Source organism: Talpa europaea (genome assembly GCF_964194135.1).
Source record: "Talpa europaea genome assembly, chromosome: 10".
Classification (NCBI taxonomy): domain Eukaryota; kingdom Metazoa; phylum Chordata; class Mammalia; order Eulipotyphla; family Talpidae; genus Talpa; species Talpa europaea.
In genome coordinates, this window is record NC_140077.1 from 26503804 (window position 1) to 26530797 (window position 26994).

At 37.7% G+C, this 26994-nt stretch overlaps 1 protein-coding gene across 5 annotated transcripts in view; it reads left to right on the forward strand.

Annotated features, from left to right (window-relative positions):
• The window catches only part of CPEB3 (cytoplasmic polyadenylation element binding protein 3), a gene marked incomplete at both ends in the record, with an annotated part of 144829 nt that extends 123546 nt beyond the window's left edge, over positions 1-21283 (forward strand). For all 5 annotated transcript variants that reach the window (XM_084246395.1, XM_084246391.1, XM_084246392.1 and 2 more), the window contains one exon: positions 21056-21283. In XM_084246395.1, coding sequence (XP_084102521.1) covers positions 21056-21283 — 228 coding nt within the window. The remainder of the gene's footprint in view (positions 1-21055) is intronic.
• Positions 21284-26994: the final 5711 nt, after the last annotated feature.

Below are 26994 nucleotides of genomic sequence, written 5' to 3' on the forward strand. Positions count from 1 at the left end.
CAAACTTGGACTAACATTTTACTGTTAATGGTCAGGAGTATACTAGTATTCTGAACTTCTGTTTTCTCTCAAAATTGCAAGATCACACATGGTTCCAATCATTGGCGCCAAATAGTTCCTGTTTCTGCTGTCCTCTCTTCACCTCTCCACTGTTTAACTGCTCATACCATATATGCATATGCATTACCTACCTCTTTGCTCACTGAGATACCTGCCTGATCTCTAGAGGAATTAAAATTTGCTACATCTGATCAAAAGAGGGGCACAGGAGAGAGTTGCAGGGAATTGATATGTTTATTTGGTTTTACAGAAATGAGTTTAAATCTCTTAAAACCCGACTCTTCCCACTGTTTGGAAGCACGGGGAATAGTAGGAACTAATCTGGCACCTACATCAATAGATTAAAAGAGCATGTAGGAAAATAGCATCTAGTCTTGTTCATTTCTCTGCGCAATTGCACAGTTACTATTAAGGCTTGCAGCAAAGGATGAATGTTCTTTGGATACATGCCACACTAAAGTAAAGTAGTAAATATGTTCTATTATGACATTTCACCTATGCTCTACAGTTATCTCTGATTAATTTTGTATAGCAGATTAAAGTTTCTTAAGATGTGAAGGTTTCACCAGTTGCAGTAGGATGAGTGTGGAGTTCAGAGCTAGAACAAATTTCGATATATTAAAATCTCTGCTATCTCAGTCACTGGTGCCAGGAAAATTAATGCCCTGGGCCCTCATCTATAGCTCCCTCCTGGGGATGGTGTGAGAATGAAATGGGATTTGAAGATTGAACAGCCAGAACCTTACCACAGTGGATAGATATATGAGTTGCACTTGCTGGTTAACAATATTCATCTCACTACAGATGCACTTAATGCCGATGTTAATATTACATAACTTGAATTTTATCAGTTCTTTGTTCACGATGTAGTAAAAAGGTACACTGGTTAGTGAAAAGAGCTGTGGCCCCAACCAAGTCAGATGTCCGGGACTAGATCTGGTCCTGTTCCCCATGGGCTCGACAACTTTGAGCAAGTCACTTAAATTCTGAGCTTCATTGTGTAATGAGAGCAGTGGTAATTGCCTGTGTATCCCACAAGACTGAGAATACCAAAAGAGCTACAGAAAACACACACACACAAACACACATGCGCAATATATATAATGTGACACTGTATATTGTAGTGGGAATGTTATAGTCACAAGAATGCCACCTCCATCCATGTGGTTTCAAAAAGGGACATGTCACTTCCTTTGGTGCTCTGGGATGAGAGTTATCTAAGTGAGAGAATTAGAAATCAGTGAAAGTGGTGGAGTCCCCACTCTCCCCTGCCTCCCAGCAACATCTTCATGCTTTGTTTACTCTGACCTATATGAAGGCCATTGTCTTTATTATGAGAGAGAGAAGCCAGCTTCCATGTTGATTTGGGCTCCTTTTTAACTTTTTTTTTTTTTTTCTGTGAACATTATGCTCCTTCCCCCAAACTGTTATTCTTCTTGTTTCTTTTTTGATTGAACATCACCAACCTCACCTTATTTTTTCTGTGGCATCTTGAGCCTCTGTTAACTACACGCTTCACAGGTGTTTTTTTAGGTTCGTAATTGTCTATTTATTCATCTTTCTTCCAAAGCTTAAATTGAGCTTCTCCAGAGAGCTCCCCCCATGTATAAGCCCATTTGTATTTCCTTTGGTAATGCCCTTTTTCTTTCTCAGAAAGAAAAGAATGTCTGCAGAAAATCTGCTGGGAACTCTTCTTTCCTGAATTACCTCTCCAAGATTTTAGCAAGGATCTCCCAGCTAAGATTTTTAAACTTGCTGTCCTAAAATTAGGGGCAGATGCCCACATATGCTCACAGTCCCTTTTCCTTGCTATCAACTCTGAGATGCAACAAGCTTTCACTTTCCTTCTGGTTAGCCTAAACTTGCCTTTAAACCAAGACCTTGATTATTTTGAATGCATTGGTCTGTATTATCTTTCTGATCAAATGAGCCTCCTTTGCAGTATGCATTGTTATAAATGCAGATTCAACAGAATCAGGATAGGTGGCATTTTAAGGAGCACTTGCTTCCTGTTTGCAGCCCCACTCCGTTAGCTTTTGGCTCATGTGACACATGGGAGAGGGCCACCTGCAGCACAACAGTGGCTGGAACTAGGAAAGTTCTAGAGCTGTTTAAAGTGTGGGTTCTCAGGTTGTACCCGCCCTAAATAAAGTATTGGAGGTACATGAGGAAGAATTTGACCAGAATATTTCCTTTACCTTTTTTATATTCAACCAACTTTCTTCAAAAAGATAACTCTTACGAGAATCTATATATATTATTGATATTATTCTTCCTCTTCTTCCTTATTCACCCCCTCTCTTTCACCTTCTCCATTTTAAATGAAACGATTTATGGAGAAAATAAACCTCTATTGTCTTGAGATCTTCTTGCCATCTTAGAGATCTTTTGGTTTGCCTATAAATATAAAATAAGATATGACAATATGCAACATTTATAGGGACAGTGAAACCTATAACTTTGGCACTTAGAGCTCTGCCTTTTTTTCACTCAGTCATATGTCACCATATTTAAGTAAGAGATAGTTTTTTTGTTTGTTTCTTTTTGTTTTATGGAATATTACTCAGCAATCAAAAAAGATAAATTGATGCAATTTGCAGCAACATGGATGGAGCTGGAAGGGATCATGCTCAGTGAAATAAGCCAGAAAGAAAAAGAAAAATACTAGACGGTCTCACTCATAGCAGGAATTTAGAAAACCTAAATAAGGGACCAGGAAAAAGACTAATTATAATTAGTAACAGCTTTATTGAGACTGTAATTCACATATCATACAAACAGTGAATTTGAAGTGGACAATTCACTTGTTTTTATTATGCTTACAGAATCATGCAACCATCACCACAGTATATTTTAAGAGATATTTCAATGTGCATTGTTCAAGATGATCCATTGGGTAATACCCTGTTAGAGGAAGACAATACAGCATATGTCCCAGATACTTTCACTCATTATAGAGGCACATTATACAGGGAATCCTCTAGACCGTACTCTTCAAAGTCACAGGAACAAGATAGTTCCAGGATATAGTTCTGACCATTGCTATAGCTGTAATTAAGATCCCCCAAGAATAAATGATTCACAAATTTTTAAAGATTTATTTATTTATGCATACAGGAACTGGGGTACAGGACAGAGATGCAGGTGGTGAGAGGATTCACCAGAGACAGAGTGGGGAGCAGAACAGGCAAATCTACTGAAATACACTGCTGAGGGGAGCAGCAGGCAAGACAGGAGAGGTCTACTGGGCTATGTGGATAGCTCCATGGCCGGGAATCAAACTCATGTTGCAGTGGCGGTGGATAGCTTCATAAGTTGCATCTTAACCCCTTGCGCCACCAGGGAGGCCCCACAAATTTTTAGATGTGGCATATCTAGCAATGGCAGGACTAACAGAGGTAGACGGGACTTCCAATGGTAACTCCTTAGAGAGCTGCCATGATCTTGACTCCTCTACCTGTGCCCAGAAGTCTAAATGGGAGTGGTGGCATGGGATGGTACTCAGTAAATGTTTAAAATAAATTAGGAGGCTATATGGGAAGCAGGAACTAGAAGCAGCCATGAGAGGTTGTCAAGGATAGTGGAGACTCACTGTCATCTCTGACCTGGACATTTCGAGTTGCCTCTCCATTAGTCTCCCCAATTCAACTTTAGCCCATCTCCATTCTTAAATGATTCTTTGAAATCATGGTCTTGAATCATGTCTTCCTCTCCTTTAAAACTTTTGATGATGTTCTACTACCATTAGGATGCAGGCCAAAATATTTAATTAACATAGCCTACATGGGGCCTCCTCGGTGGCACAGCAGTTGAGTGCTGGGTTGTGAAGCTGCCGGCAGCCTCTGCAGCGCCGGTTCGATCCCGGGCTGCTCCCTGGCCACCGGAGGAGGGTCCCACATGGCGCGCAGACCTCTCCTGCCGCCCGCTGCTCCCCTCAGCAGTGTACTTCGGTCCTTCTGCCTGCTCTGCTCCCCGCTCTGGCTCTGGTGAATTCTCTCACCCTCCCGTGCTTCTGACTGTACCCAGTGCTTGCATAAATAAATAAATAACATAGCCTACATGGCCCTTCATGTACTTTATGCTTCTGCCTTAATTCTCCCTTCTTTATCTTAAGTCAGTCATAACTGGCATTTTTCTCTATTTTTTCAGGGTCATCATACATACTGTTTCCTCTGCCTGCCTATCACCCTCTTTTCCTTCAAGTCTTAGCTTCAGTGATGCTTTCATATCTGCCACAGATCATTGTCATAATACCAGTTATCATTCCTTTGTGGTAATAAATATCTCTATAATGAAGTAATGCTTTGTTTTAATGTCCATCTACCCAGTTAAACTGTACAATCCATGAGGGCAGTGACTCTTTGTCTTTTCATATTAGCTAATGTAGTCTCAATACTTGACATACTTGACACAGAGTGGATGCACATTAAGGACTTATTTTTGAATGAATGAATGAGAGAGTTGTGGAGTGAATACTCATTAAGAGGTGGCCCAGGTAGAAAACCCTTATGTCCCAACCACTGACATATCCAGTGTCCACCAGAGGGTACTTTGCATAGCTTTCCTTTTCCACCTAGTTAAAAATACTCACTTGAGTAATAGGATTGAGTTTTGCTGTTTACAGTATCAGAATGTGTTCTTTGACACTTACAGTACATTAAAGCTGGACTTAACCCTTAAGATGTGACCTGATATTTTCTCCTTTATTCTGCAATAGAGGACAATCTAGGAGAGGTTCAGAACCCTCAAGACAATGAAATCCTTCTTCCATAGACCTAGGTTAGAAACCTCTGATTTAGATTATAGGTCCCTTAGTGTGTTTTATATATACTTCAGTATTTCACATAACTTTCCAGATGAACATGTACTGTAAAGAGCAGGGAACATCTGGAGTTTGTTATCAGGATTTTCTAATATGTTTGTAGTTCATTTTGAACATTAACCAAATGAGCTGAAATTTTCCTTTGCTCTTTTTGCAGTTGTTTTGCTTTTGATTTTCACTTTTATGTTGTTTTCATATAAAACCTTTTTAAGTCAGTGTTAGTCAATGCAGTTCCACTGGGTTATCATATTTAGTGAAATGTTTAGCGTTTTCAGTGTCATAATGATGCTTATTACCAAACATTATTATTATGAATGACACAAATGCAACTCATGCCTCATTTTTTTACTTTAAAGGAAAAATTATTAACATCCGGAAATAAATATTTTTAAAGATTACATTTTATGTAAGCTTTATTTTATATCTTATGACTAATGTTCACCAGCTATAAGCAACTGGTAATTTGTCCCTGTGTTGGCAATATTGAGGTTGTATGATACCCAACACACTATTTCTTCTGCCTTGACATTCATGAGACATGTGATCCACTCTCATAGGTAACAGAGACTTCCTGGAACACTAATAGGGTGGTGCTTTTATGGGACTTCACCATCAGTATCTAAGGAGTGAAATGGACATGCCTACTCCTATCCTCACCACACAGGGAACCCTGGGTGACTTCACTATAGTCTCTACTATAATGTAAAACTTTGCTATAAAGTTAAAAAAAAAAAAGTGGCCTGACTTAGAAATTGGTAGATCTGAATCTACACCCTAGCACTTCTCGCAGTCATGATGTAATATTGGACAAGGCTTGATTTTATTTTCCCATTGTAGTAAGAATACCAGCTTAACTCTCTCACAGTTTATTGCACAGATAAATAATGACAGATGAAGAATTGCTTTGGAAAATTATTAGACTATACAAATGTTGAATTGTAATATTGCTGAACCTAACCTATTTAAACTGTACTCTTACCTAACTATGTGTTCAAGGGTATTTGTTGACTCTTTTTGTTCTTCTCATTGAAAGTGCCTACTGAGTATCACTAAGAAGCTCTAATATAAAGATAATGAACTATTTCAAGTTGATACTAAAAAAAAAATTAACATAAAGTGCCAATCTGCCAACATGCTGGTTGGATATTAATCAAGACACATAAAGAGAGAATCTTAAATTCCTTTTATAGATGTAAACAACTGGATGCACTTTCCATTTACAAAATGGAAAAGTTTTTTTTTTCTTTAATCTAGAAAGGTGTTTTTACCAATAGTTTTTTCTAGTAATGAAAAAAATCTTGATCCTGAAATTCACTAGCTTAGGATGAAATTGCTTATGTTCCTTTGAACAGTATTTCTGTGAAAAACTGGAACAGCTTAAAGTATTTAAGTACAATAAGGGCAAAAGAGGGCACCTGTACTCATTCTGTCTGTTTTAATGGTATTTTTAGAAGTGATGCCAAATGAACACTTAAGATGTGAAAGCTCTGCTAAATTCAGCTTTCTTTATAACTCAAGTCTAGGTCACTTACGTATGAAAGATTTTTGTAGTGTGAAAAATGAGATCATTAGAAAATGGGTAATTTTTCTCATGGCCATTTTCTACCCTTTTGTCTACTCTATGTGTTCCTAAAAAAAATTTGCAAGGTTAGAATCAGTTGAACCTTTTTGTCCAACAAAAACATGTGATTTGATTGATATGAATGATTTCTTTATGAAAATCTGAGAGGAATTCCCCACAACTATTTTTCAGCACAACTTGGTTATGTTGTCTCCTAGAAATTTGTTGTAAGGTGTTTATAACTCAAAATGCATCAATTTAGAGATTGGTTATAGTTTCCCAACTCAGCCCATAAAGACATGTTTAGTAGTAGAAAGGATACTAGACTAGATTCATACAACCTGGGGCTTAGTCTTGACTGTACTACTCATTATATAGCTTGAGTGTGGGTGTAAGTAAAGTGCTTTTGAAAACTGTAAGGCACTTAGTTAATGTACATTAGCACTATCAACACATTGATTTACATGAAAGCACGAATGACTAATATTTGAGCTTTACTGGAAGATGGCTATTAGGCAGTCTAGTTGGAATTTCACATGATAAAAGGAGTTAAATATTTCAGGCAAGATAAGGATAAAATTGATTGGCTAAATGAGTAGGAACCCTCAGTAGGCAAGCCTTCCCTGACCAAGACTATCTCTAAAATTAGTCCTCCTAAAAGATCATTTCTCGAATTGTTCTCTGTGAGACCTTTAGGATTTTAATATCTATCTTACAAAAAAAAAACCTTTTCTGAGTCAAATGAGTTCAGAAATATTTTCTTGAGGACATTAAATAGGCTGGCTCATTCTAGCACTTCTTAGAATCTTTTCTATACCAGCCTTCATTGTGAAAGTCCAAGAAGGGGACAGTACATAATTTTTCAAATTTTTTGATCATGAAATTCTTCTAAACTGTGCCATCTCTTGGAAGTAATGCTCAAGGAAACCCAGTTGGGAATATATATGTTTTCTCGGCTTCTTTTCTCCTCTCATGCTCAAATTCAGAAACTTAATAAGCAGTTGATTGCTTGTTCCCTTCCTCAGTTCATTTTCTCTAAGTGTTCCTGCACCACTACATTGTTTCTTTTGTGTGTGTGGTTCTTGTGATGAAAAAACATGAAATCTGCCTTCTTAACACTTTCTAAGTGTACAGTACAATAAAGTTAACTATAAGTACAATATTGTATGGCAGATCTTTAAGAACTTCTTCATTTTTGCATAACTGAAATTTTATACTCTCTGAGCTCACCCCAGCCCCAACCCCTGGTGAACACCATTCTCTGTATGAGTTTGACTACTTTAGGCACCTCATATACAGGCAATGATGCAATTTTGGCCTTCTCTAACCAGCTGGTTCCAATTAGCATAATGTCCATAAGGTTGTTACATAAGACAAAATTTCCCTCTTTTAAAAAAGTAAATAATATTCCACTGTCTGTGTATTCCACATGCTCTTTATCCATCTGTGGATAGGTGTTTAGGTTTCTTCCCCACTTTGGCTATTGTGAATAATCCTACAAGGAATGTTACAGTGCAAATATCTCTTCAAGATCCTGATTTCAATTCTTTTGAAAAAACACCCAAAAGTCAGGTTGCTGGGATGTATCTTCTATCTGCAGAGGGTTGAGTGGGGCGGGGAGACATTGGTTAAGGCATTGGTTAAGGCATTGAAGGTTGCTATTCTCTTTAGTATTTATAGTTCTAGTGTTTTGATAACTTGAGCTTATGTATTGTATCTTTCTAGCATATCCACCTCTATAAAGATGGGAAGATAGTTTTGAAATCAATATGCTATTGACAAATAATATTCCCTTGACTCTGTTTTTGCTTAATGCAGAGGACCAGGGAGACTGACTTTCAGTTAGCCAGTTTGGGGCTCTTTGGTACTTCTATTTAAGAAACACTGTGATCATCTAAACCATAACACAATATTTGCTTTGAATAGCATACTTAGAATAACCCATTTTTAAAAATTTAATGAGATGTTCTCCATTGCACCTTTCCTTGCAAGCACTTTATGTGCTTCATATATTTAATCTATTTTTCTCTTTTCATTGAAAGCATGTTGAGTCTGAATTTCAGCTAAAGACTGCCAAAGGTGTTATATTTTTAGCTTGCATAAAGATTAATAGGACCCAGTAACCATACTAACAAAAATGCTGATAATACTATACTTTGTCCCTGACAAGAGCTAGAATATATAAGATGATTCAGTAGCATAAAATGTTAGGCTACTGATGACCTGTTCCCAGACTATCTCTGCTCTCAGCTTTAGTCTGGGACTCTCACAATCCAGCCTTTATTCTGCTGCTGTTACTAGCCTCTCCTGATGTGACTTGAAAGCTTCCCAACTATAACTATAGCTATGTCTTATTTGACCCTTTGAAAGAAGCAGCACCCAGAAGTGAGTTCAAATATTATCTGAACTAATCCTACTTACGCTTATTTTAAAGTACTGGGAATCTGAGCGCTTTGGCAGAAATAGATTTTTAAATGGAGTTTGGGTCTTCTAAAGGAAAGAGAAAGATATTCTTCTCTGAACAGCGTGGAACCTTTTTGTCTTGCCTCTCCATCCTAGTCTTGATCCCTGATCTTTCTCCAGTCCTGTACTTTGTCTTCTCCCTTGGAATTGTGATAATTTTTTTTTAGAGACTTTAAGATTAACTTTTTAAAAAAGATTTATTTATTTATGCATACAAGAACTGGGGTGTAAGCCAGAGGTACAGGGGGTGAGAGAATTCACCAGAGAGAGTGGTGAGCAGAACAGGCAGATCTACTGAAATACTCTGCTGAGGGGAGCAGCGGGCGAGGCAGGGGAGGTCTGCTGTGCCATGTGGGTAGCTCCTTGGCTGGCCGGGGAATGGAACTCATACTGCAGAGGCTGCGAACAGCTTCATAGCGCTGTCTTTAATCCCTACGCCACCAGGGAGGCCACAGAATTGTGATAATTTTTTATATCAAAACTCCTTAGAGTGGTTAAAATGTTCCTTTTCTGTTCATATGGGAATATAGAGATTGTTTATGAAATTAATAATGGGGAAAAGACCATTTCCATTCCAAATAGTTATATCAATAGAATATTCAAGTTCTTTAACTCCAGAAGTCAGTTGGTATCAGTCAATTTTCAGTTTTTTGTGAGTGTTTGTTCTGACTTGAAAGAGCTGGTCCAATTTTCTCGTCTTCATGCTGGGGTGGCGGTGGAGGTGCAATAGCAGTTACTTTTTCACATATTTTAATGATTTTCTTATCTTTTATTTACCACATGATATAGTCTTCTGCTACTAGATCTTAGTTTGGGACTGAATTATATCCACATCTCAAGCTCCATTCCCAAGTAGCATGGGAGGAAACCAGACTAAAGGGTGAATCTGTGGAGTATGTAGGGTACTGCAAAAGGTGTGAATATAATAAGCACACTCTGAACTGTGGGAAAGGTATATGGGTGATTTTAAAACCTTTTTTCCCCTAGCACTTGAAAACATGGAAAATAGTAAGTCCCATTTTTTGAAAGGTAAAAAGAAAATAAATTCCAAACCATTTCTCCTTGTCTTTTTTATAATCTACTCCAGATTGCTTCTAAAAATTATTAACTGTGAATTTGTTATATCTGATCTGAAAGTTGTGGATAATTTTGTTGCTAAAGAAAAGCTATTTTTATGTCTCTGCCTTAATTTCCTGGCATCTGTCATATGCTTTCTAAACAGCAGGGTTCCAGCTCATAGCTAGTTGAAAACTGAAAATTTGTGTTTAAACTTTCTTAGTATTGCCTACCAGTGGGGACCCTATGTTAACAGCTGTAAATACAGTAATTAATAGGGATGTTAATGAGGTTACTGTGGTTTGGAGGCCTGAATAAATGTACTCTGTCACACCAGCCAAGATTAGGAGCACATTATGTTTAAAAGTTTTTGATAAACACTTTTAAAACACCAAATAAATGTTTTAAGTAAATGGGTTTTTAAATCAGTGTTTAAAAAAACACCAAGTAAAATGTTTTTTTTTCCAGGAAGCGTGTTGCTTCGGATAGGAGATGTCCTACCTGACTTGTTGGCAAGCCTTTCCATTTATCTCTATTAAATTATACCCTTTTGAATTATGCTCAGTGAAATAAGCCAGAAGGAAAAAGAAAAATATCGGATGGTTTCACTTATAACGGGAATATAGGGGAACCCAATAAGACATCAGTGTAAAAAAAAAAAAACAACAGTACAAAACATAACAAAGCAAAAACAAACAATTATAAATCAGAGACATCCTGCAGGGGAGGAAGAGGGAGAGGGATCAGAGGGAGGGAGGGAGGAGCACAGGGGACTGAGGTGATGGTGCACCGGTGCATTGGGGAAAGAAATTCTGTGGGAACTCAATTGAGGGGGTGGGGGAAGCAAATATTTTCTAAAAAAAATTTAAAAATGATAAATGTTAAAATAAAAAAATAATGTGAGCATTAAAAAAAAGTATAAGTAAATAAAAAAAAAATTATACCCTTTTGCTTGACCTCTTTCTCCAGCTTGTCCTCTCTGACTCCATTAACTAAAATTCTTGCTTCTACCCAACCTCCAGCACCTGTAAGCATGGCATCTCTGCCTTGGGATCGCTTGGTGCCTGCAGACTTAACGTATTATTCCTGTCACCAGTTTTTAGCTATCCCTAATATGACCTTTAGCACATAATTCAAACAGAGTTTGACCTTGACTAATGCCTCCCTTTCTATGATCTTTTAAATCCACGCAAAGGAAATTCTGGTCCTATGAATAGCTTTTTGTCTCCCTATAGGTATCTCTTTTCTACTAAGAGCTATTTAGTCATTGCTTTATTTACTTCAGAAGGTCATTTCTGTTGATTTATATGAAAATGACTACAGATCCAAATATTTTCTCTAGCTTGTTAGAAACAAAACCATGTCAGCTTAGAGATCAGCATGTAAAAATATGGCTTTCTTTTTGTCTGTATCATTCTAATTATCAGCTTCGTATAGCCACTTATCCAGGCTTCCATATCAGTGCTCCTTATCCTTAATGATTACCATCTCAGCAATATATTATACTTACTCTACCGTATACTTGGGCATAGTCATCCCCATTAGGCATACAGTAAGAATTCAAGTGTCTCTTCATAAGAAGCAGGAAGTGTTCTCTCCTGCCTCCGTAAATCCCTTTGAAGTAGAGGGTTAGCTGGGCAGTGTGATCAGCTCTGCACAGGGCTCTAATATTTGGACTCCCATAGTAGTACATATCAGTAATGTGATCTCACTGGGTTGGTGTCTCCAAAGTCTTACAGCTTACTGACACTCCCAGGTGATTTAGGTGGATAACAGGAATCTTTTTTATTTCAGTAGTTATGTATCTGTGTATTAGGAAAAATAGAATTCATTTGGATAGTCAATTAAAACACCCAGTGACAGTACAGATGGCATGAGGATATGGTAAAACTATAAATGATGTCTACAAACCTAGAAAAACTACAAATGGTAGGAAATTCTCAGATATACCATCAATTATTTTAAGGAAGAAACTATATCTTATTTTCTCTATTATATTTAAGTTTTTAATGTTTGAAAACATGGGTGGCTGGCAAGGAATAGCCACTCCATAAATATTAGTCAAATGAATGAATCCATTTGAGACACAGTCATCACCCTTCTTTCGCTTAGGGACACCTAAATACCAATGCCATCATGCAGCTTCTTTTCTTTGATGACTAAATACACTGTCAGTGATACTGCCTTACCATTGCCTTTGAGAAGTTGTGGTAGATAACTTGCATATCTGTGTTTGTGGACCATTTTGAGACATGCTGTATGTCTTATCTTTTGAGCCAACCTCTGCTTTTTGAATCAACACTGTGCATGCATGTGCTGGAAGCTGTTTTGCAGTAATAACACTACTCACTCACCTGGAAGGTAGCCCCTCTGGTATTTGTCTGGAATGGCCTCTGAGAGCACAGTAGCAATCCAAAACCAATCTTTTTTTTTTTTCCTTTCTGGGTTCATTCAGAGTCTGGCTAGCATTTAATGTGCAAGGCTTAGAAAACTTGATTATCTAGCCTTTCAGTCCAAATGAAAATGATTAGAAATTGCAAGTTTAAAAAAAGGACATTGAAAGTTGTCCGTAGAAATGATAGAAGGAAAAAAAGAGACAAAGAAGAAATTATAGAAGGGCCTCTCCTGGTGGCACAGCGGTTGAACACTGGGCTGCAAAGCTCCCTACAGCCTCTGCAGCACCGGTTCGATCCCTGGCCACCAGCGAGGGTCCCACATGGCACGACAGACCTCTGCTGCCACACCTGCTGCTCCCCTCAGCAGTGTATTTCATCAGTCTGCCTGTTCCATTCCACGCTCTGGCTCTGGTGAATTCTTTCACCCTCCTGCGCTTCTGACGGTACCCAGTGCTTGTATAAATAAATAAATGAACAAACAAACAAACAAATAAATAAATAAATCTTTAAAAAAAATTATAGAAGACAGATTTTTGAGGGTGACAGAAGACGTATTATTTGATATTACTAAAAGGATGTTCATAACTTCTTGCTTGTGAGTAAATAACACGTTGTAGGAAGATTTCCACCAAAAAAATACCAAAGTCAAGATGTTTTAACAATGGAAAGAAAAAATGTCTGCTCTTTGGAAAAGTAACTTAGGAGAAAACATTACTCCCAAGGAAGCTGATTAAATAAGGCATCACTGTGTACCTTGACCTGAGGAATTTCATGATATATCTGCTGAGATACCATGTTGACTAGATCCCTCAAAACTCCTTTGTTCCTGCTGTGATGAGAGTAAGAGGTAACCTTGTGACTGAAGACTTACAAAGAATGGAGATAGTGGGACCTCTTATTCTCAAAATAGTGACATATTAACTGCAATCACAGATTCAGTGTTAGATCTGATAATAAAGATCTTTGGTACTTAGTGTAAAAAAAAAATCCTTAGCTAGGAAGAAGCAGTTACCAAGCTCAGCTGGAAGCCTGAAAAGACAGAAGATGCAGTTTTATTCATGTGGTATTTTCAAATATCAGTATGAATGTATTGTTTAACCTTTTTGTTTGTTCCATTTTTACAGTTTGCTGTAGGTATTTTGTATACATCATTCTACTGATGCTAATGTCCCCATGTTGTGAACATCCATTTCAGTCACTGGTAGAGCATTAATTGAATCTTTTTCATGACTGTATGATACTCCATGGGGGGTGAATGTACCACATTTTATTCAGCCCTTTCCCTATAGATCACATTTACATTGTTTTTATTTTTTTACCACTCTAGATAATTCTGTAATAAATATACTTTGCATGTCCTCAAGGCTGGTGGTTATATTTTCATGCAGTGGAATTACAGCATTAATAATAACCAACAGTGGGATTACTGGGTCGAAGAGTATATGTATTATGTATTTTTAATTTTAAGAATTTGCTAATGTAATGTAACAATACACATTTTCTGCCAGCAAATAATAAGAGTCATCATTTTTTTTTAGATTTATTTATTTATTTATACAAGCACTGGGTACAGTCAGAAGCACAGGAGGGTGAGAGAATTCACCAGAGCCAGAGCGGAGAGCAGAACAGGCAGACTGACAAAGTACACTGCTGAGGGGAGCAGCGGGAGGCAGGGGAGGTCTGCGTGCCATGTGGGACCCACACCCAGTGGCCAGGAATCGAACCGGTGCTGCAGAGGCTGCGGGCAGCTTCGCAACCCAGTGCTTAACCACTGCGCCACCAGGGAGGCCCCAAGAGTCATCATTCTTAAATGTTTGCCATGCTGCTAAAAGTAAAGTGCTATTAATATTCTGTTTCCTGACTAACATATGTGAACATTTCTTAATATGGATTACCTGTGAATTCTCATGTGAATTCTCTTCCACCCATTTTTTTCACTGTGTTTTATGTCTTTTTTTGTTGTTGTTGTTAGTTATCAAGAGTTCTTTGTATTTACTTTTCCAAATCCATCATTTGCCTATTGACTTTTCTCATGGCATCATTTGCCATTGAAATGTCTTTTATTTTTACATAGTCTAATATATTTCATTTTCTTCTGAAACTTCTAGGTTCCTAGTCCTTATTAAGATGATCTACCTTGTCCTTTGTTGGCCACATATATAGAAAGGGCATCCTTTATAAGTAGTGGAATGTGCTTGATGTAATCTGTGAGGTACTCTCAGACCACCTCAGACTATGGCCACACAATCAATCAATAGCTACCTAGGTATCCCTTGCTTGCCTTGTGATGTGGGTCATTGTCTTAGGGCAGTCATACAGGAGTGTTTCTTCCAAACCTTACATGCATAGAGGCCACAGTCCTTAATTTGTACAGATAAGTCTACTTGTTTGGTTTTTATGATTTTTTTCCCTCTTTTTTTTTTGGATTTTAATCTTTTTTCATGTATTTCCCTTGTCTATATTGGTCATTTAATTCTGAGTAATTTATAATTTTTTGGTTAAAATTGTGAATAGAAAATTTTGTTCATTTTTATTACTAAAATAGCATGAAGCTACTAGCTTTCTTACAAGTCTTCCTGACAGCAAAATGATACACTAACTAGGTGTTTGGATTTTGGATTAACTCTTTTTCTTTTAATGTTCTGGCTTCTGAAATTTCAGATAAGAAGTCGTTACTTTCTTTCCTTTGTAGGAGATTGTAAGGCGCTCTTTTCACTTGGAAGCATGTAGCTGTTTCTCTTTACCTTTCTTGTTCAGAAATTTTAGCTAATGATTTTACCAGACTACGCCTGGTGGTATGTTTTTTTCTCATCAGTCCAGGTTGGCCATGGTGGGATTTTTGATACGCAGTTCAGGACTCTTGTCAGCTTATTGCTTTTCCTCAATCCTTTTTGTTCCTCTGGAATTTTGTTATTCATACACTAGATTTTCCTGGATCTATTATAAAATTTCTTCTTTCCTCCTACTTGTTATTTTTTAAACTTTTTCCAGAGCTTTGATATAGTTCTACTAATTGATCTTATATGCCAATAAACTTAATAGTGATTATCCTCTCTTCAGTTTATCATCTCATTATTTAGTTAAAATGTTGTGATTTAGATTTTTAATGATAATAAAATTTGAATACATATAAAAGTACAGAGAACAGTGTGATGAGTTTTACCTAATAGTATAATAATCCAATTACAATTATCAGCAATGTTCCTACCGTCTAATTTCAATAAATTCAACTTGTTTTATCTATACTTTGCCCACTCCCACCCTAACGCCATATGATTTTGAAACAGATCCAAGACATCATATAATTTTATCCTGCAATAATTGAAATAACTCAGCATATATCTCTAAAAAAGAGTTATTCAAAATATAGAACTAGAATTGCTTGTGGAATATGAGGAGTATGAGCTTTCTTTTGGGGAATAATGTAAATATTTTGGAACTGGATAGAGATTGCAGTTACCCAACATTATAAATGTATTGAATGTCCCTAGATTGTTCACTTTAAAATTGTTAACTTTTAATTACCTTAAACTCAATTTAAAAAAAATTAAGCTCTTAAAAAAATCACCTGGAGGGAAAAAAAAAATCACAATGCCATTTTTACACCTAAACAAAAGTAACCTTTAAAAATATATATACTACCAGTGCCTCCCTGGTGGCTTAGGGGTTAAGTCTCAATGCTACCACTGCGACGGCCCTCCTCAGTGGCCTGAGTTCAATCCCCAGCCCAGAAGCAACCCACATGGTGCAGCAGACCTCTCCTGTCTTGCCCACTGCTCCCCTCAGCAGTGTATTTCAGTCAATCTGCCTATTCTGTTTCCGTATCTGTCTCTGGTGAATCCACTCACCCCCTGCACCTCTGGCCTATACCGCTGTTCTTCTATGCAAAATAAATTTTTAAAAAATCAGTCTTACAATAAAGGAATAATTCTTTAAATATATATATTTGTATATATACACATATATTTGTGCTATGCTTGTATCTCCTAAGTGCTCTTTTCATGTTTGTAGGTTTTATAAATGGCTATTGTCTTCTCCTCCAACAGTTTTCTTTTGCTGAGTGTGAATTCTGTTTGTTCAGACCAATCTTCTCTCTCACTGCTGGACCCCCTTTCTAGGCTTATTTGGGCTCAGATATAGATGATGGAGTACCCTGATTATAGGCATCTACAGAACTGTAGAATCAAAGCAGTCTTCCTCATGGACATAGAGAAGCAGGTGACTACCAGTTTCCTGCATACCTTACATCTACCTGTAGTCCTTCAGCTTTGGAGCAGAGAGGGTTCATTCTACTATTTTGGCTTCTTGGACTTTCAGGTATAGGAAGAGTAGGCTAGAAGCTGCTAGTTCCTTCCCCCAGGAGTCTACCAATCTCTGCTGACCACATTCTTTGTCAGATCCACCACTGTCTTGACCTTCAGGTTGCTTGACACTAGGAAGAGCTGTTGACCAAGGCAGGACCCTAGATAGGAAATGCTGGATGAGCAGTATAGAGTATTAAGTTCCACAGAGGAAGGATTAGATCTCTGTGGAACTGAGCTAGTTTAAGAAGCCTGGGCCTCTGATTTACAAAAGGCTGGGTGAAGAATAGTATCTTCGTCAAATGGTCCTAGAGCTACAGGATATCCACATGCAAAAGAATGAAGTTGGAACCCTATTTTACCCTATATACAAAAATTAATTCCAAATCAGGCAGTTTAAATATAGGGGCTAAAATCTTAAAATTCTTTGGCGAACCCCTAGGAATCCTCATGATCTTGGCAATGGCAGTGGATTCTTAGATAATGTTATCAAAAGGAGGAACAACAAAAGAAAGAAGAGATAAATTGCATGTCATCAAAATTAAGCACTTCTGTATATTAAGGGACATTATCAAGAAAGCTAAAAGACAATGTACAAAAAGGAGAAAATATTTTCAAAGTCTACTATTTTCCAAACACCATGCTTTGAAAAAGCATTTATAAATCCCAGTCTCAAACTCTTTGCTCTAGTACTGCTGTTGAGATATACAACATGTTTTCTAGTTCAAATGATCTTGGGGTATGGATAGATAGATTGATCGACAGATAGGTAGACAGATCAGATTATTTAGATAAATAGATATCCCGATGTTAGGAAATTTCATGATCTCACCTTCAATAATTTTTATTTTGGAATTGAGCTATTATTAAATTTGTCTAACTCTAGGCTACAGTTTATTCTCAGTGCTTCTTAAGAATTCATCAAATAATTTTTCCATCTTTAAAAAAAAAAATCTAATACCTAGGGCCTCCCTGGTGGCACAAGGGGTTAAGTCTCACCATCAAGCTGTCACCAGCCACTGCAGCATGAGTTCAATCTCTGACCAGGGAGGTGACCCACATGGCGCAGCAGACCTCTCCTGTCTTGCCGTCTGCTCCCCTCAGCAGTGTATTTCAGACATTCCACCTGTTCTGGTCTTCAGTCTCTCTGGTGAATCCTCTCATCCCCCACACCTCTGGCCTACACCCCAGCTCTCATATGCATAAATAAATAAAATATTTTTATTTATTTATTTATTTTTCCCGATGTTTGCTTTCTTTTTTCAGGTGTAGTCCCCATAGAATCTCCACCACCAGTTCACCCGTGCACCATCCCGATAGTCCCTTGTGCTCTCCCCACCCTCGTTTTGATCCCTCTCCTGCCCCCTCCCCTGCAGAATGTCTCTGATTTATAGTTGTTTATTTTTGTTTTGTTGTGTTTTTTATTGTTATTCTTTTTTTCATTGATCCCTTGTTTGGTTCCCCTATATTTCTTCTATAAGTAAAACCATCTGATATTTTTCTTTCCTTCTGACTTATTTCACCGAACATAATCCCTTCTAGTTCCATCATGTTGCTGCGAATGGCATGAGTTAATAAAATAAATCTTTTTTAAAAAGTCTAATACCTAGCACATAAAAAGCACTCTTGTAATTCTGCTTCAAAAGACAAGAAAAAAAATATTATTTTATTTTATGTAATTCTTACATCCTTTTTCATTTTTGCACAATGTATGCATTTTCATTTTGGTTATATTCCCCATATAATTGCAACCCCCCCCCTTATTTTGACCCTAGTCCTTCTTCTCCCTGCCCTTCCCCTTCCCCTATAGAGTGTCTCTGGTTCATAGTTTTTTGTTGTTTTTGATTTTCACTTTCTTATAGTTATTCATTTTTCTGGTCCTTTATTTAAGTTTTCTAGATTCCTGCTATGAGTGAGACCATCTGGTATTTTTCTTTTTCTTTCTGACTTATTTTGCTGAGCATGATCCCATCTAGCTCCATCCATGTTGCTGCAAATTGCATGTGTTTATCTGACAAAAGAAAATTTTTAATGGGCAAAGGTCTCGAGTCTTCTCCAAAGAAGATACAGGAAGACTAACAAGCACTTGAAAAGATTCTCAGTGTCATTAGTCGTTAAGGAAATGGGAATCAAAACCACAGTGAGATATCACTTCACACCTGCATTTTTTCACAAAAGTGGAAAACTGCCAGTGTTGGTGTGTATGCAAGGAAATTGGGACCCGATGTATGGCTGACGGGAATGTAAAACAGTACAGCTACTGTGGAAAACAATTTGGCAGTTCCTCAAAAAATTAAACATAGAATTATTATATATCCTAGCAATTATACTTCTAGATATATATTCAAAAGTACTGAAAACAAATAAATAAGCATACATACTTATTCATAGCAGCAACATTCACTATAACTAAAAAGGTGGACTCTCCACAAGTCCATCAACAGATGAAGGGGTAAATAAAATGTGACATATACAGGGGAATATTATTCAGTCATAAAAAGGAAGGAAATACTGCTGCATGTTACAACATGGATGAACTTTAAAACATGATTTTTTTCTTAAATTGTGTTAAGTGAAGGAAGCCATGCATAAAGGGTCACACTTCATGTGATTCCATTTATATGAAATATCCAGAGTAGTTAAATCCAAAAAGAACAAAAGGAGATTGGTTGCTGTGGGGACTACAGAGGAAGTAAGTGGGGCAGGGTTTCCTTTTAGGGTAATCCAAATGTTCTGGAATTGGATGGAGATGGTGGTTGCACAACATTATGAACATTAAATACCACTGAGTTATTCACTCTGAAATGGTTAGTTTTAAGATAAAAAAGAAAAAGACTGGGCCTTACTGGGTACCTGAAATTGTTGAGTTGCCTGAGCATTTAGGAGAGCATTTAAGATAAAAAGTAAGTGCAAGTAAAGCAAAATTTGAGTTGGGGAGTAGCTGAGAGAGGAGTTGGGGCAAATCATGAAGGGCCTGGTTTGTATTTGAGTTGTTGCTATTACACAGAGGCAGCTGCCTATTAATCCATTCGGCTGTAGAGAATCTGAGTGACTTTTGACCAGGAGAGGAACATTATGAAAGTAGATAATTGAAATGTCAACATGTACATGGAGAATTGAACTAGGGAAGCCGGGGACTTGGTGACCAGTGCAGACACCATCAATATTGAGCACATCCAGGAGTCACTTGTGATGGCCTAGACTAGACAGAGGCAGTAGGAGTAACAGCTATGCATAATACTTATGACATGCCAGGCACTGTTCTGTGCGCTTTATTTAATTCTGTGTGGTTTAATTTACTTAATCCTCCAGGAATTCTGTAAAATGGGAACAGTGTACAAACGTTATCACAGGCTCAGAGTGGCTGAAAAACTTGCCTGTTCGCACAGCTTACATTTGAACCCAGCTGGGATCCCAGAACCAGTATAGTTTTCATTATGAGCAGAGGTGAATGTGCGATTTCTTCAAAGCCCTTGACTAACTTGTCAGGTTGAGGAGAGGGAAGAGGGAGGACGGAAACCAGAGGAGGGACATTGTCCCCCTGTGCAACGAAGAGTTGGTACAGGTGGGTCTTCCCAGTAGAGATGGCAACTGCTGATATACCTGTGAACCGGAGCTCATGGCTACAGACAAAACTCTAGAGGAGGCTGGCAACAGATCTTCAGAGGGGAAGGACATCTGGGAGAGTAGCTGTTTAGTCCTAGGCAGGGGCTCTTTCTGCGCCCACATTGCACCCTGCATCCTGCTTTGCTGGAACCTCTTGGCTGCATCCAGTTTCAGCCTGAATGGTCTAGGTAGCTTATGCCAGTACCTCCCTTAAGCCTGTCTCGCCAGCCTCAGTGGAACTCCTCAGCTCCATCTTGGCTCCTGCCAAGCCATTCCTGGGGTTTATGCCCTGCTTTATGCGCTTCTGGGCCTTTGTCTTAGCTGGTTCCTTTCCCTAAAACACCCTTCCTTGTCCTCCATTGTCATGTGCCGCTGGGCTTTCAGATTCAGCCCATGTGCTGTTTACACGCGCTACCTTCTTCATCCTCACTAGCACCCTTTTCGGTAAACAGTCTGATTCCCATTTTACAGATACACACGTGTGTATGTCTAAACGCTATACCCATTTCTCAGACATGCAAATGTGTGTGACCGTTACACCCACTTTTCGGATAGACAAATAGAACATACAGAGCAGAGGGAGGTTAAGAATTTGCCTGTGATCATACAAACAGTAAATCAAAGAGCGACTGCCAAAGCCTGGACTCTGAACTGCCAAAGCCTGGACTCTGAACGGCTCCAAAGCGACATCTCACTGAGACACCATTAAGCTATTCTGTCTACTCTCAAAAGGAAGAAACGTGAGGAAGCTTTGCTAAACTTTTTTTCCTGTCTTTCCTCTTGGGTCCAGGTGGAAGTGAAGCCATATGTGCTGGATGATCAGATGTGTGATGAGTGCCAGGGCACACGCTGTGGTGGGAAGTTTGCCCCGTTCTTCTGTGCCAACGTCACCTGTCTGCAGTATTACTGCGAATACTGCTGGGCGAGCATACATTCCCGCGCCGGGCGGGAGTTCCACAAACCGCTGGTGAAGGAGGGAGGTGACCGCCCTCGTCATGTCCCTTTCCGCTGGAGCTGAGCCCAGGGCAGACCCAGCCACAAGTACTGGAGTAGATAACAAGGAGGGAAAAGAGAGGGCACTGCCTCAGGGCTTACAGTGTTCTGGAAATTTGTGCATTTGTTCTCAATTTTTAAAGAAGAAATGGGTCTTTTTATTATTATTATTTACAGTCATATTACTGAACTCAGTGTCCAGTATAATGCAAAATTGCAGAGTGTATAACGGTACTGATTTGCACTTTGATTCACACCTTTGTCTGCTTGGTACCTTAATTTCTTAACACCTGATTTGTCACTCGTGACAGTGCGTAGACTGCCATTCTCATCAGCGGCCATCAGGTGGATGTCTGTGATTTTTTTGTTTGTTGTGCTGTTGTTCTGATTGTTTTTGAACTGGAGCATGCACTTATTTTCAGAAACTTAGAAAGTTGCCCCTAGGAGAAGACTTACCAAAGGTGTAATACTCGAGAGTAGGTGGCAGATGTAGCAAACACTTCACAACAATTCAGCAATCACTCATTAGTTGGGGTCATTTAGAGTAAGGATAACCCTTAATGAAATAAGCCTTTAGTTGCTCTCTATTTTGACATGTAAGGATACCTCATAAGCTGAATCTTTATTTTTCCTTCACGTTTGATTTTTGTTTTGCTGAGGATTTTGGTTAGATCTTTTAGTGTTATGTAAATTTATGCTGCAATAGCTTTTGCTGCTATTACAATGGTATGATTAATACCATAGTACTCTATTCAGGCTAAGGTATCAATTAAAAAAAAAAAACCCAACAACACACTTTTATGATTTAGGGATAGAATCAGCTGCCGAACGGAGATCAGATTAGACTTCAGAAAGCTTCAATGGAAGGTCACTATTTCTGACTGCATGTTTACTTAATCAGGTTGCTGCATGCAATAAATTTTATATCCAATGTCTAGTATAAAACCTTCCCACAATGCACAAATTAAGAATCTATATAAGCTATAAAATACTGATTTTTTTAAGATTTTTTTCATTCAGAGAATTGGTAATTGACTGGAGGAAGGCATGCCTCAATAAATGGAATGCTTCTGAAATTAGGAAGAGCCCATAACAGAATGACCTATATTACAACCAATATAAACCCTAGGTGTAGGATATTCTTAAAGCAAATTTGTGGATGGTAGATGAAGTACTTTGCGGTGCTCTGTTATATATTGTGCAATTTATTTTATATAGTAAAGTGATTATGTCTAACTGTGATCAAACTTAACTGTTTAAAGCCTTTGTGTCAGACATTAACGAACTTGACAGTTCATAACTGGTATATTATTAACTAACACATGAGCTCTTAGTTACAATCTCCTAGTGCTTGCACCATTTTACATAGCTTCAGACCTTGTCCAGAAAACCAAAGAGCTCATCTTAGCTTACAAACACTAGGAATATATACAGTATATAGAGATAAGTTGTCAGATTGACAAACTAGGCACACTTTAAGAAAGTTGTGTGATGGTGATGCTAAAGAAATGTCTGTACAAAATGAGAGGACCTGGGTAGGGTTGGTTGTCTGGGTGAGAAATTAACTACTTAATTCCCTGGATTTTTCCTGTAAAGCTTGAATAGAATTAAGACCTGCTAGAACTACCATGGACATTTTTTTAGCATTCACTCGTGGGCTGCAGATAGTAATATATAAAACACACACAATGATTGTGAGACTATGTAAATCTTTTTTTTTTTTTTAATCTTCCTATGTTTTGGAATTCTGGGGACAATCTGACTGGATATGACACTGCAGAATAGATTTAAGTCGCTGTGTTTTATGTGCTGTGATGTCCTTGTACTGTCTTAAGTTAATATTGCTTGTTTGGGTTTGGTTTGGTTTTGTTTTGTTTCTCGAGTGTTTAGTTGCAATTACCAACTCTCAAACTAGAGTTGGTTTTCAAAAAAAAAAAACAAAATAGTTTTTTACTGGATTAAAAATGCTTGTTAGAACTCTCCCTTTTGCAGTTATGTCTGGGCTTTCTGGTAATAATTGCTTTTTTCCCAGCCCAGCTGTGGTTTTCTGTTTGTTGTTTTTTTTTTTTTTCTATGTTTGTGGTTTTTTTCATCTGTACAAGAAATTTTGTTATGCACTACTACTTTTTGTATTCTAGAAAGTTTTCAAAAGTTGGCCGAAGATTTGTTTGTTTGTTTTTAAGGAAAAAGGCATGCTTTCTGACTGACATGATCTTTTGCAATACCTCAATTTTGAAATATAGGAAAGAAAATGATATTTTCTAAGTAAGTTTATTCAGAAAAATATATATTAATTTAATTCTGCAAGAAAAATGATTTAACAGATGGGTAACTTTATTTTTTTCATGCTTATTTGTGTTTTTTGAAAATGAAGAAGTTAGAGCTTTATAACTATAATATTAAAGATCATATCTAACCTACAGAAATCTACCTAATTATGTGAAAGAAGCAAAACTTTTTGAAGAAGCACCCCTCTTTCATGTACTAAAATAACCGAGATTTGAAGAAAAAAAAAAAGCTGGAAGATTGTACAGCATAAAGCTAAAAGTAAAGGCGAAATAACATTGTCATGAAGAATAGGTTACAAATAATAAACTCCATTTGGTGCTGAAAGTTGTGAATAGATGGTGGAAACTACTTTCCCTTAATTTGTATATTTATAATCAAGCGTTGATTGTGCACGACTGACCAGGATTGTGAAAGAGTTCTTCTGTTTGTATTTTTTTAAAGAGAACTTTTTTAGTTTATTAAATTATAACATGTTCCCTTTTGTTTTGTAAATAAATGTGCCCCCAAGTTGTTAATGTTATATTAAAAGAGAGGGTCCTTCAAAAAAAAATTATTTTTTAAAACACAGAGGTGTTCTGACCTGCAACTTGACTGGGAAGCCCCTGGGTATCACAGGTCCTGTTGTGGCCTTTCCTTGACGTGACACTTGAACTAGTCGATTTTTTGAAGGCTATAACCTAACCTCGACTCTTTGTTGTTATGTGCAATACTGTTTGTACTGTTTGTATAAAAAATAGAAAAAAAAAGAAAAGAAAAAAGGCATAAATCTTTATTGCAGATTTATTTTCATTGCAAACTTTAGACATTGTGATTCACTGAAATCATTTTTCTACTGTCAAATATGTACCTTTTCTTCATGCTGGTATTTTTTCAATAGTAATGTAGCCTTTGTACTGAGACAAATTTTCATTGTTATTTTTAGAAAGATTTTTTGCTAAGAAAAAAATTAAACATATTTACATATTTTTCATTTTATTTCGTATTTTCTTTAAGGAGTGCTTTCTCAATCATTAATAGAGTTGTTTCTGGGAGGGACTTTCATATCTGGTCAATGTCATAATATTATTTTGTATTTTTACTTGGAATAAATTAATTTTATGATGCTAATTCTTTAAAAGTTTATTTTTTTCATTTTCAGTTATTTTTGAAGCTAAAACCTTTGTAATATTGTTACTAAAGTGTCTAGTTTTTTGAAATGCAAAGCTTTATGTATTAACTTGCTGATGTGGTTTACAATAGTGTGACAATGATGAAAATGGTTGGTTATGTAACGTGATTGGAAAATGTAATGAATAATTGGGTAATAAAATGACAGAATGAGCAGAACATGTGAGATTTTGACAAGCCTTTTCCTTTATTACAGTGGTTTAGTGTAAGACTAGGGATGTCACAGTACAGTTCTCTAGGGATGTCACAGTGGATTTATACAACACCAGGCGCAGCCAAATCTGTGGCCCTGATAATGAAGTCACCCTCACGGAAACACCTCCAGGTTTAAAACCTGGCCAGGTCAACAGAATGATACATTGCTTTTCCCCTCTAACTCTTCATTATGTCGTGTGCGTGCATGTGTGTGTGAGTGTGTGTGTGTGAATCTGCCACCAACTGCTGTCCATGTGTGAGACGGTGCCTGTCACCTAAGCCAAGTCTTTTCCATGCACTTACGGTGGTGACGTCTGAGAGTCCAGGAAGGTTGCTAAGAGGACACGACTTTCTGTGTGATTAGACTTGGGTCGCAGTGTCTCACCTGTGTCCCCTCCCTGCACGGCTCGTGAGGTGTGCTGAGGAAGCACACTCAGACGTCACCACGGTATATGGACGATCTCGGACTTTGTCTTCCTCCACCCCCACCTGCTCCCTGTTACGGTGCCCCTCGTTCGCCCCTTATTGTGGCAGCACATCTGGCCACTCCGAGCATGATCTGTCTCCCTCCTGGTTCTTTTCCGACACCCACCTCACCCAAAGCTGTGCTGTTAAGGCAGCGTGTCATTGTAATGGCACCTAAAATTTTTTTTAAATCATACAATTGCAAAACTGGTGTTGCGTAAACAGAACATCCAATGACTTGCTCTAGATAGATGGTGTGTTTCTGCTAGTTTTTGGTGGCCTCTCCCAGTTCCGTTGCCACGGAGGTGAGGTTGTCAATAACTCAGCGAAACATGTGTCCAGAGTTGGCTTTTGGGTATGCTCTATGTATTCAGTTTTGTAAATAATATATAGATTAGATCAAGTTGTGATGTAAAATTTTAACTCAAATTGGGTACTACTGGTTGGAATTTTACATTAACTACAAATAAGTGATTAGGAACAGAAGAAAAGAAATTGGAAAATTCTTGCTTAGTGGTATAAAGATTATGCTTAGATATCTGCCTATATCTTGTGTTTTATAGCTTGTTAGTGAGGCATGGGCTAATGCAGAATGTACTGCATTTATGCAATTAGCAAATAACTGCTAGTTTTCATTTATCTATTATATTAGCAACAAAAAGGCATTTAACTGGGTAAAGCTCCTACCTAAATATTTGAGTATTGTGACATCTCTACTTGCAAGGTTTGAGTGAAAGATTAGTAGTCACAGATTAGTGAAAAAAAGTACCTTTTTGTTAAAACTGGCTTATTTGTATGGATTGTTGCTTTTTTCACCAGTTTGTATGGTATGTCAGCTAACTTTTTCTGTTCTTTTTTTTTAATAACCAAATTTCTCTATCTCAGCTGCAATAGTGTTCCATTTTACCACAGAGTATTTTATAATTAATGCTGTTGACTTTATACCCCAAAATGGGTCAAGAAGTGGATATGTGATTCGGGGAGGTTTAAATTTGTCTGACGGAGTGAATCGTAACAAGTAGAAAACTCGGGTGCTAATACAGGATAACTTCTGCTCTTTATCTTTTCTGGATGTAGTTCTGTTGGGGTATAAAGTGTTAGGTATTTGTATTTTTGCTGTCAAAATAATGGACATAACTTTTAGAGTGTTCACAGCTAAGATCTCTGTATTTGTTTTTCAACTAACAACTAATTTTAAATGTATTGTACCTTTTATTACTGTTCTCTTAGATTGTTTTTGCTAGTAACCTTTATTCAGCTTTCGCTGTTGGGGCTTGGACTAATAGTGCTTGTATGGAACTGCAGTGCTGTGACTCACCATGGAGCTCAATGCAGCTATTGCTTACAACTGCTTCAACTTTGTAGTTTGGACTTCTTTTTTTTCTGTAATAACAACTTATTAAATCTAGTTGTATGAAGTACGGACACTTGTCATCCTTTGCATTTGCTAAGGAGTAGCTTGGAGTAGAAGCATCCGCACCTGGGAACATTCGCACATGCCAATTCGCTGGGTTAGCTTTTGTGGGGAGGGGTGGGGAACGCCCCATCGAGCAGATGAAGTACCCCAAACCTCACCTTTTCGCTGACACAACTCTCATTAAAAAAGAAACAAACAAACAA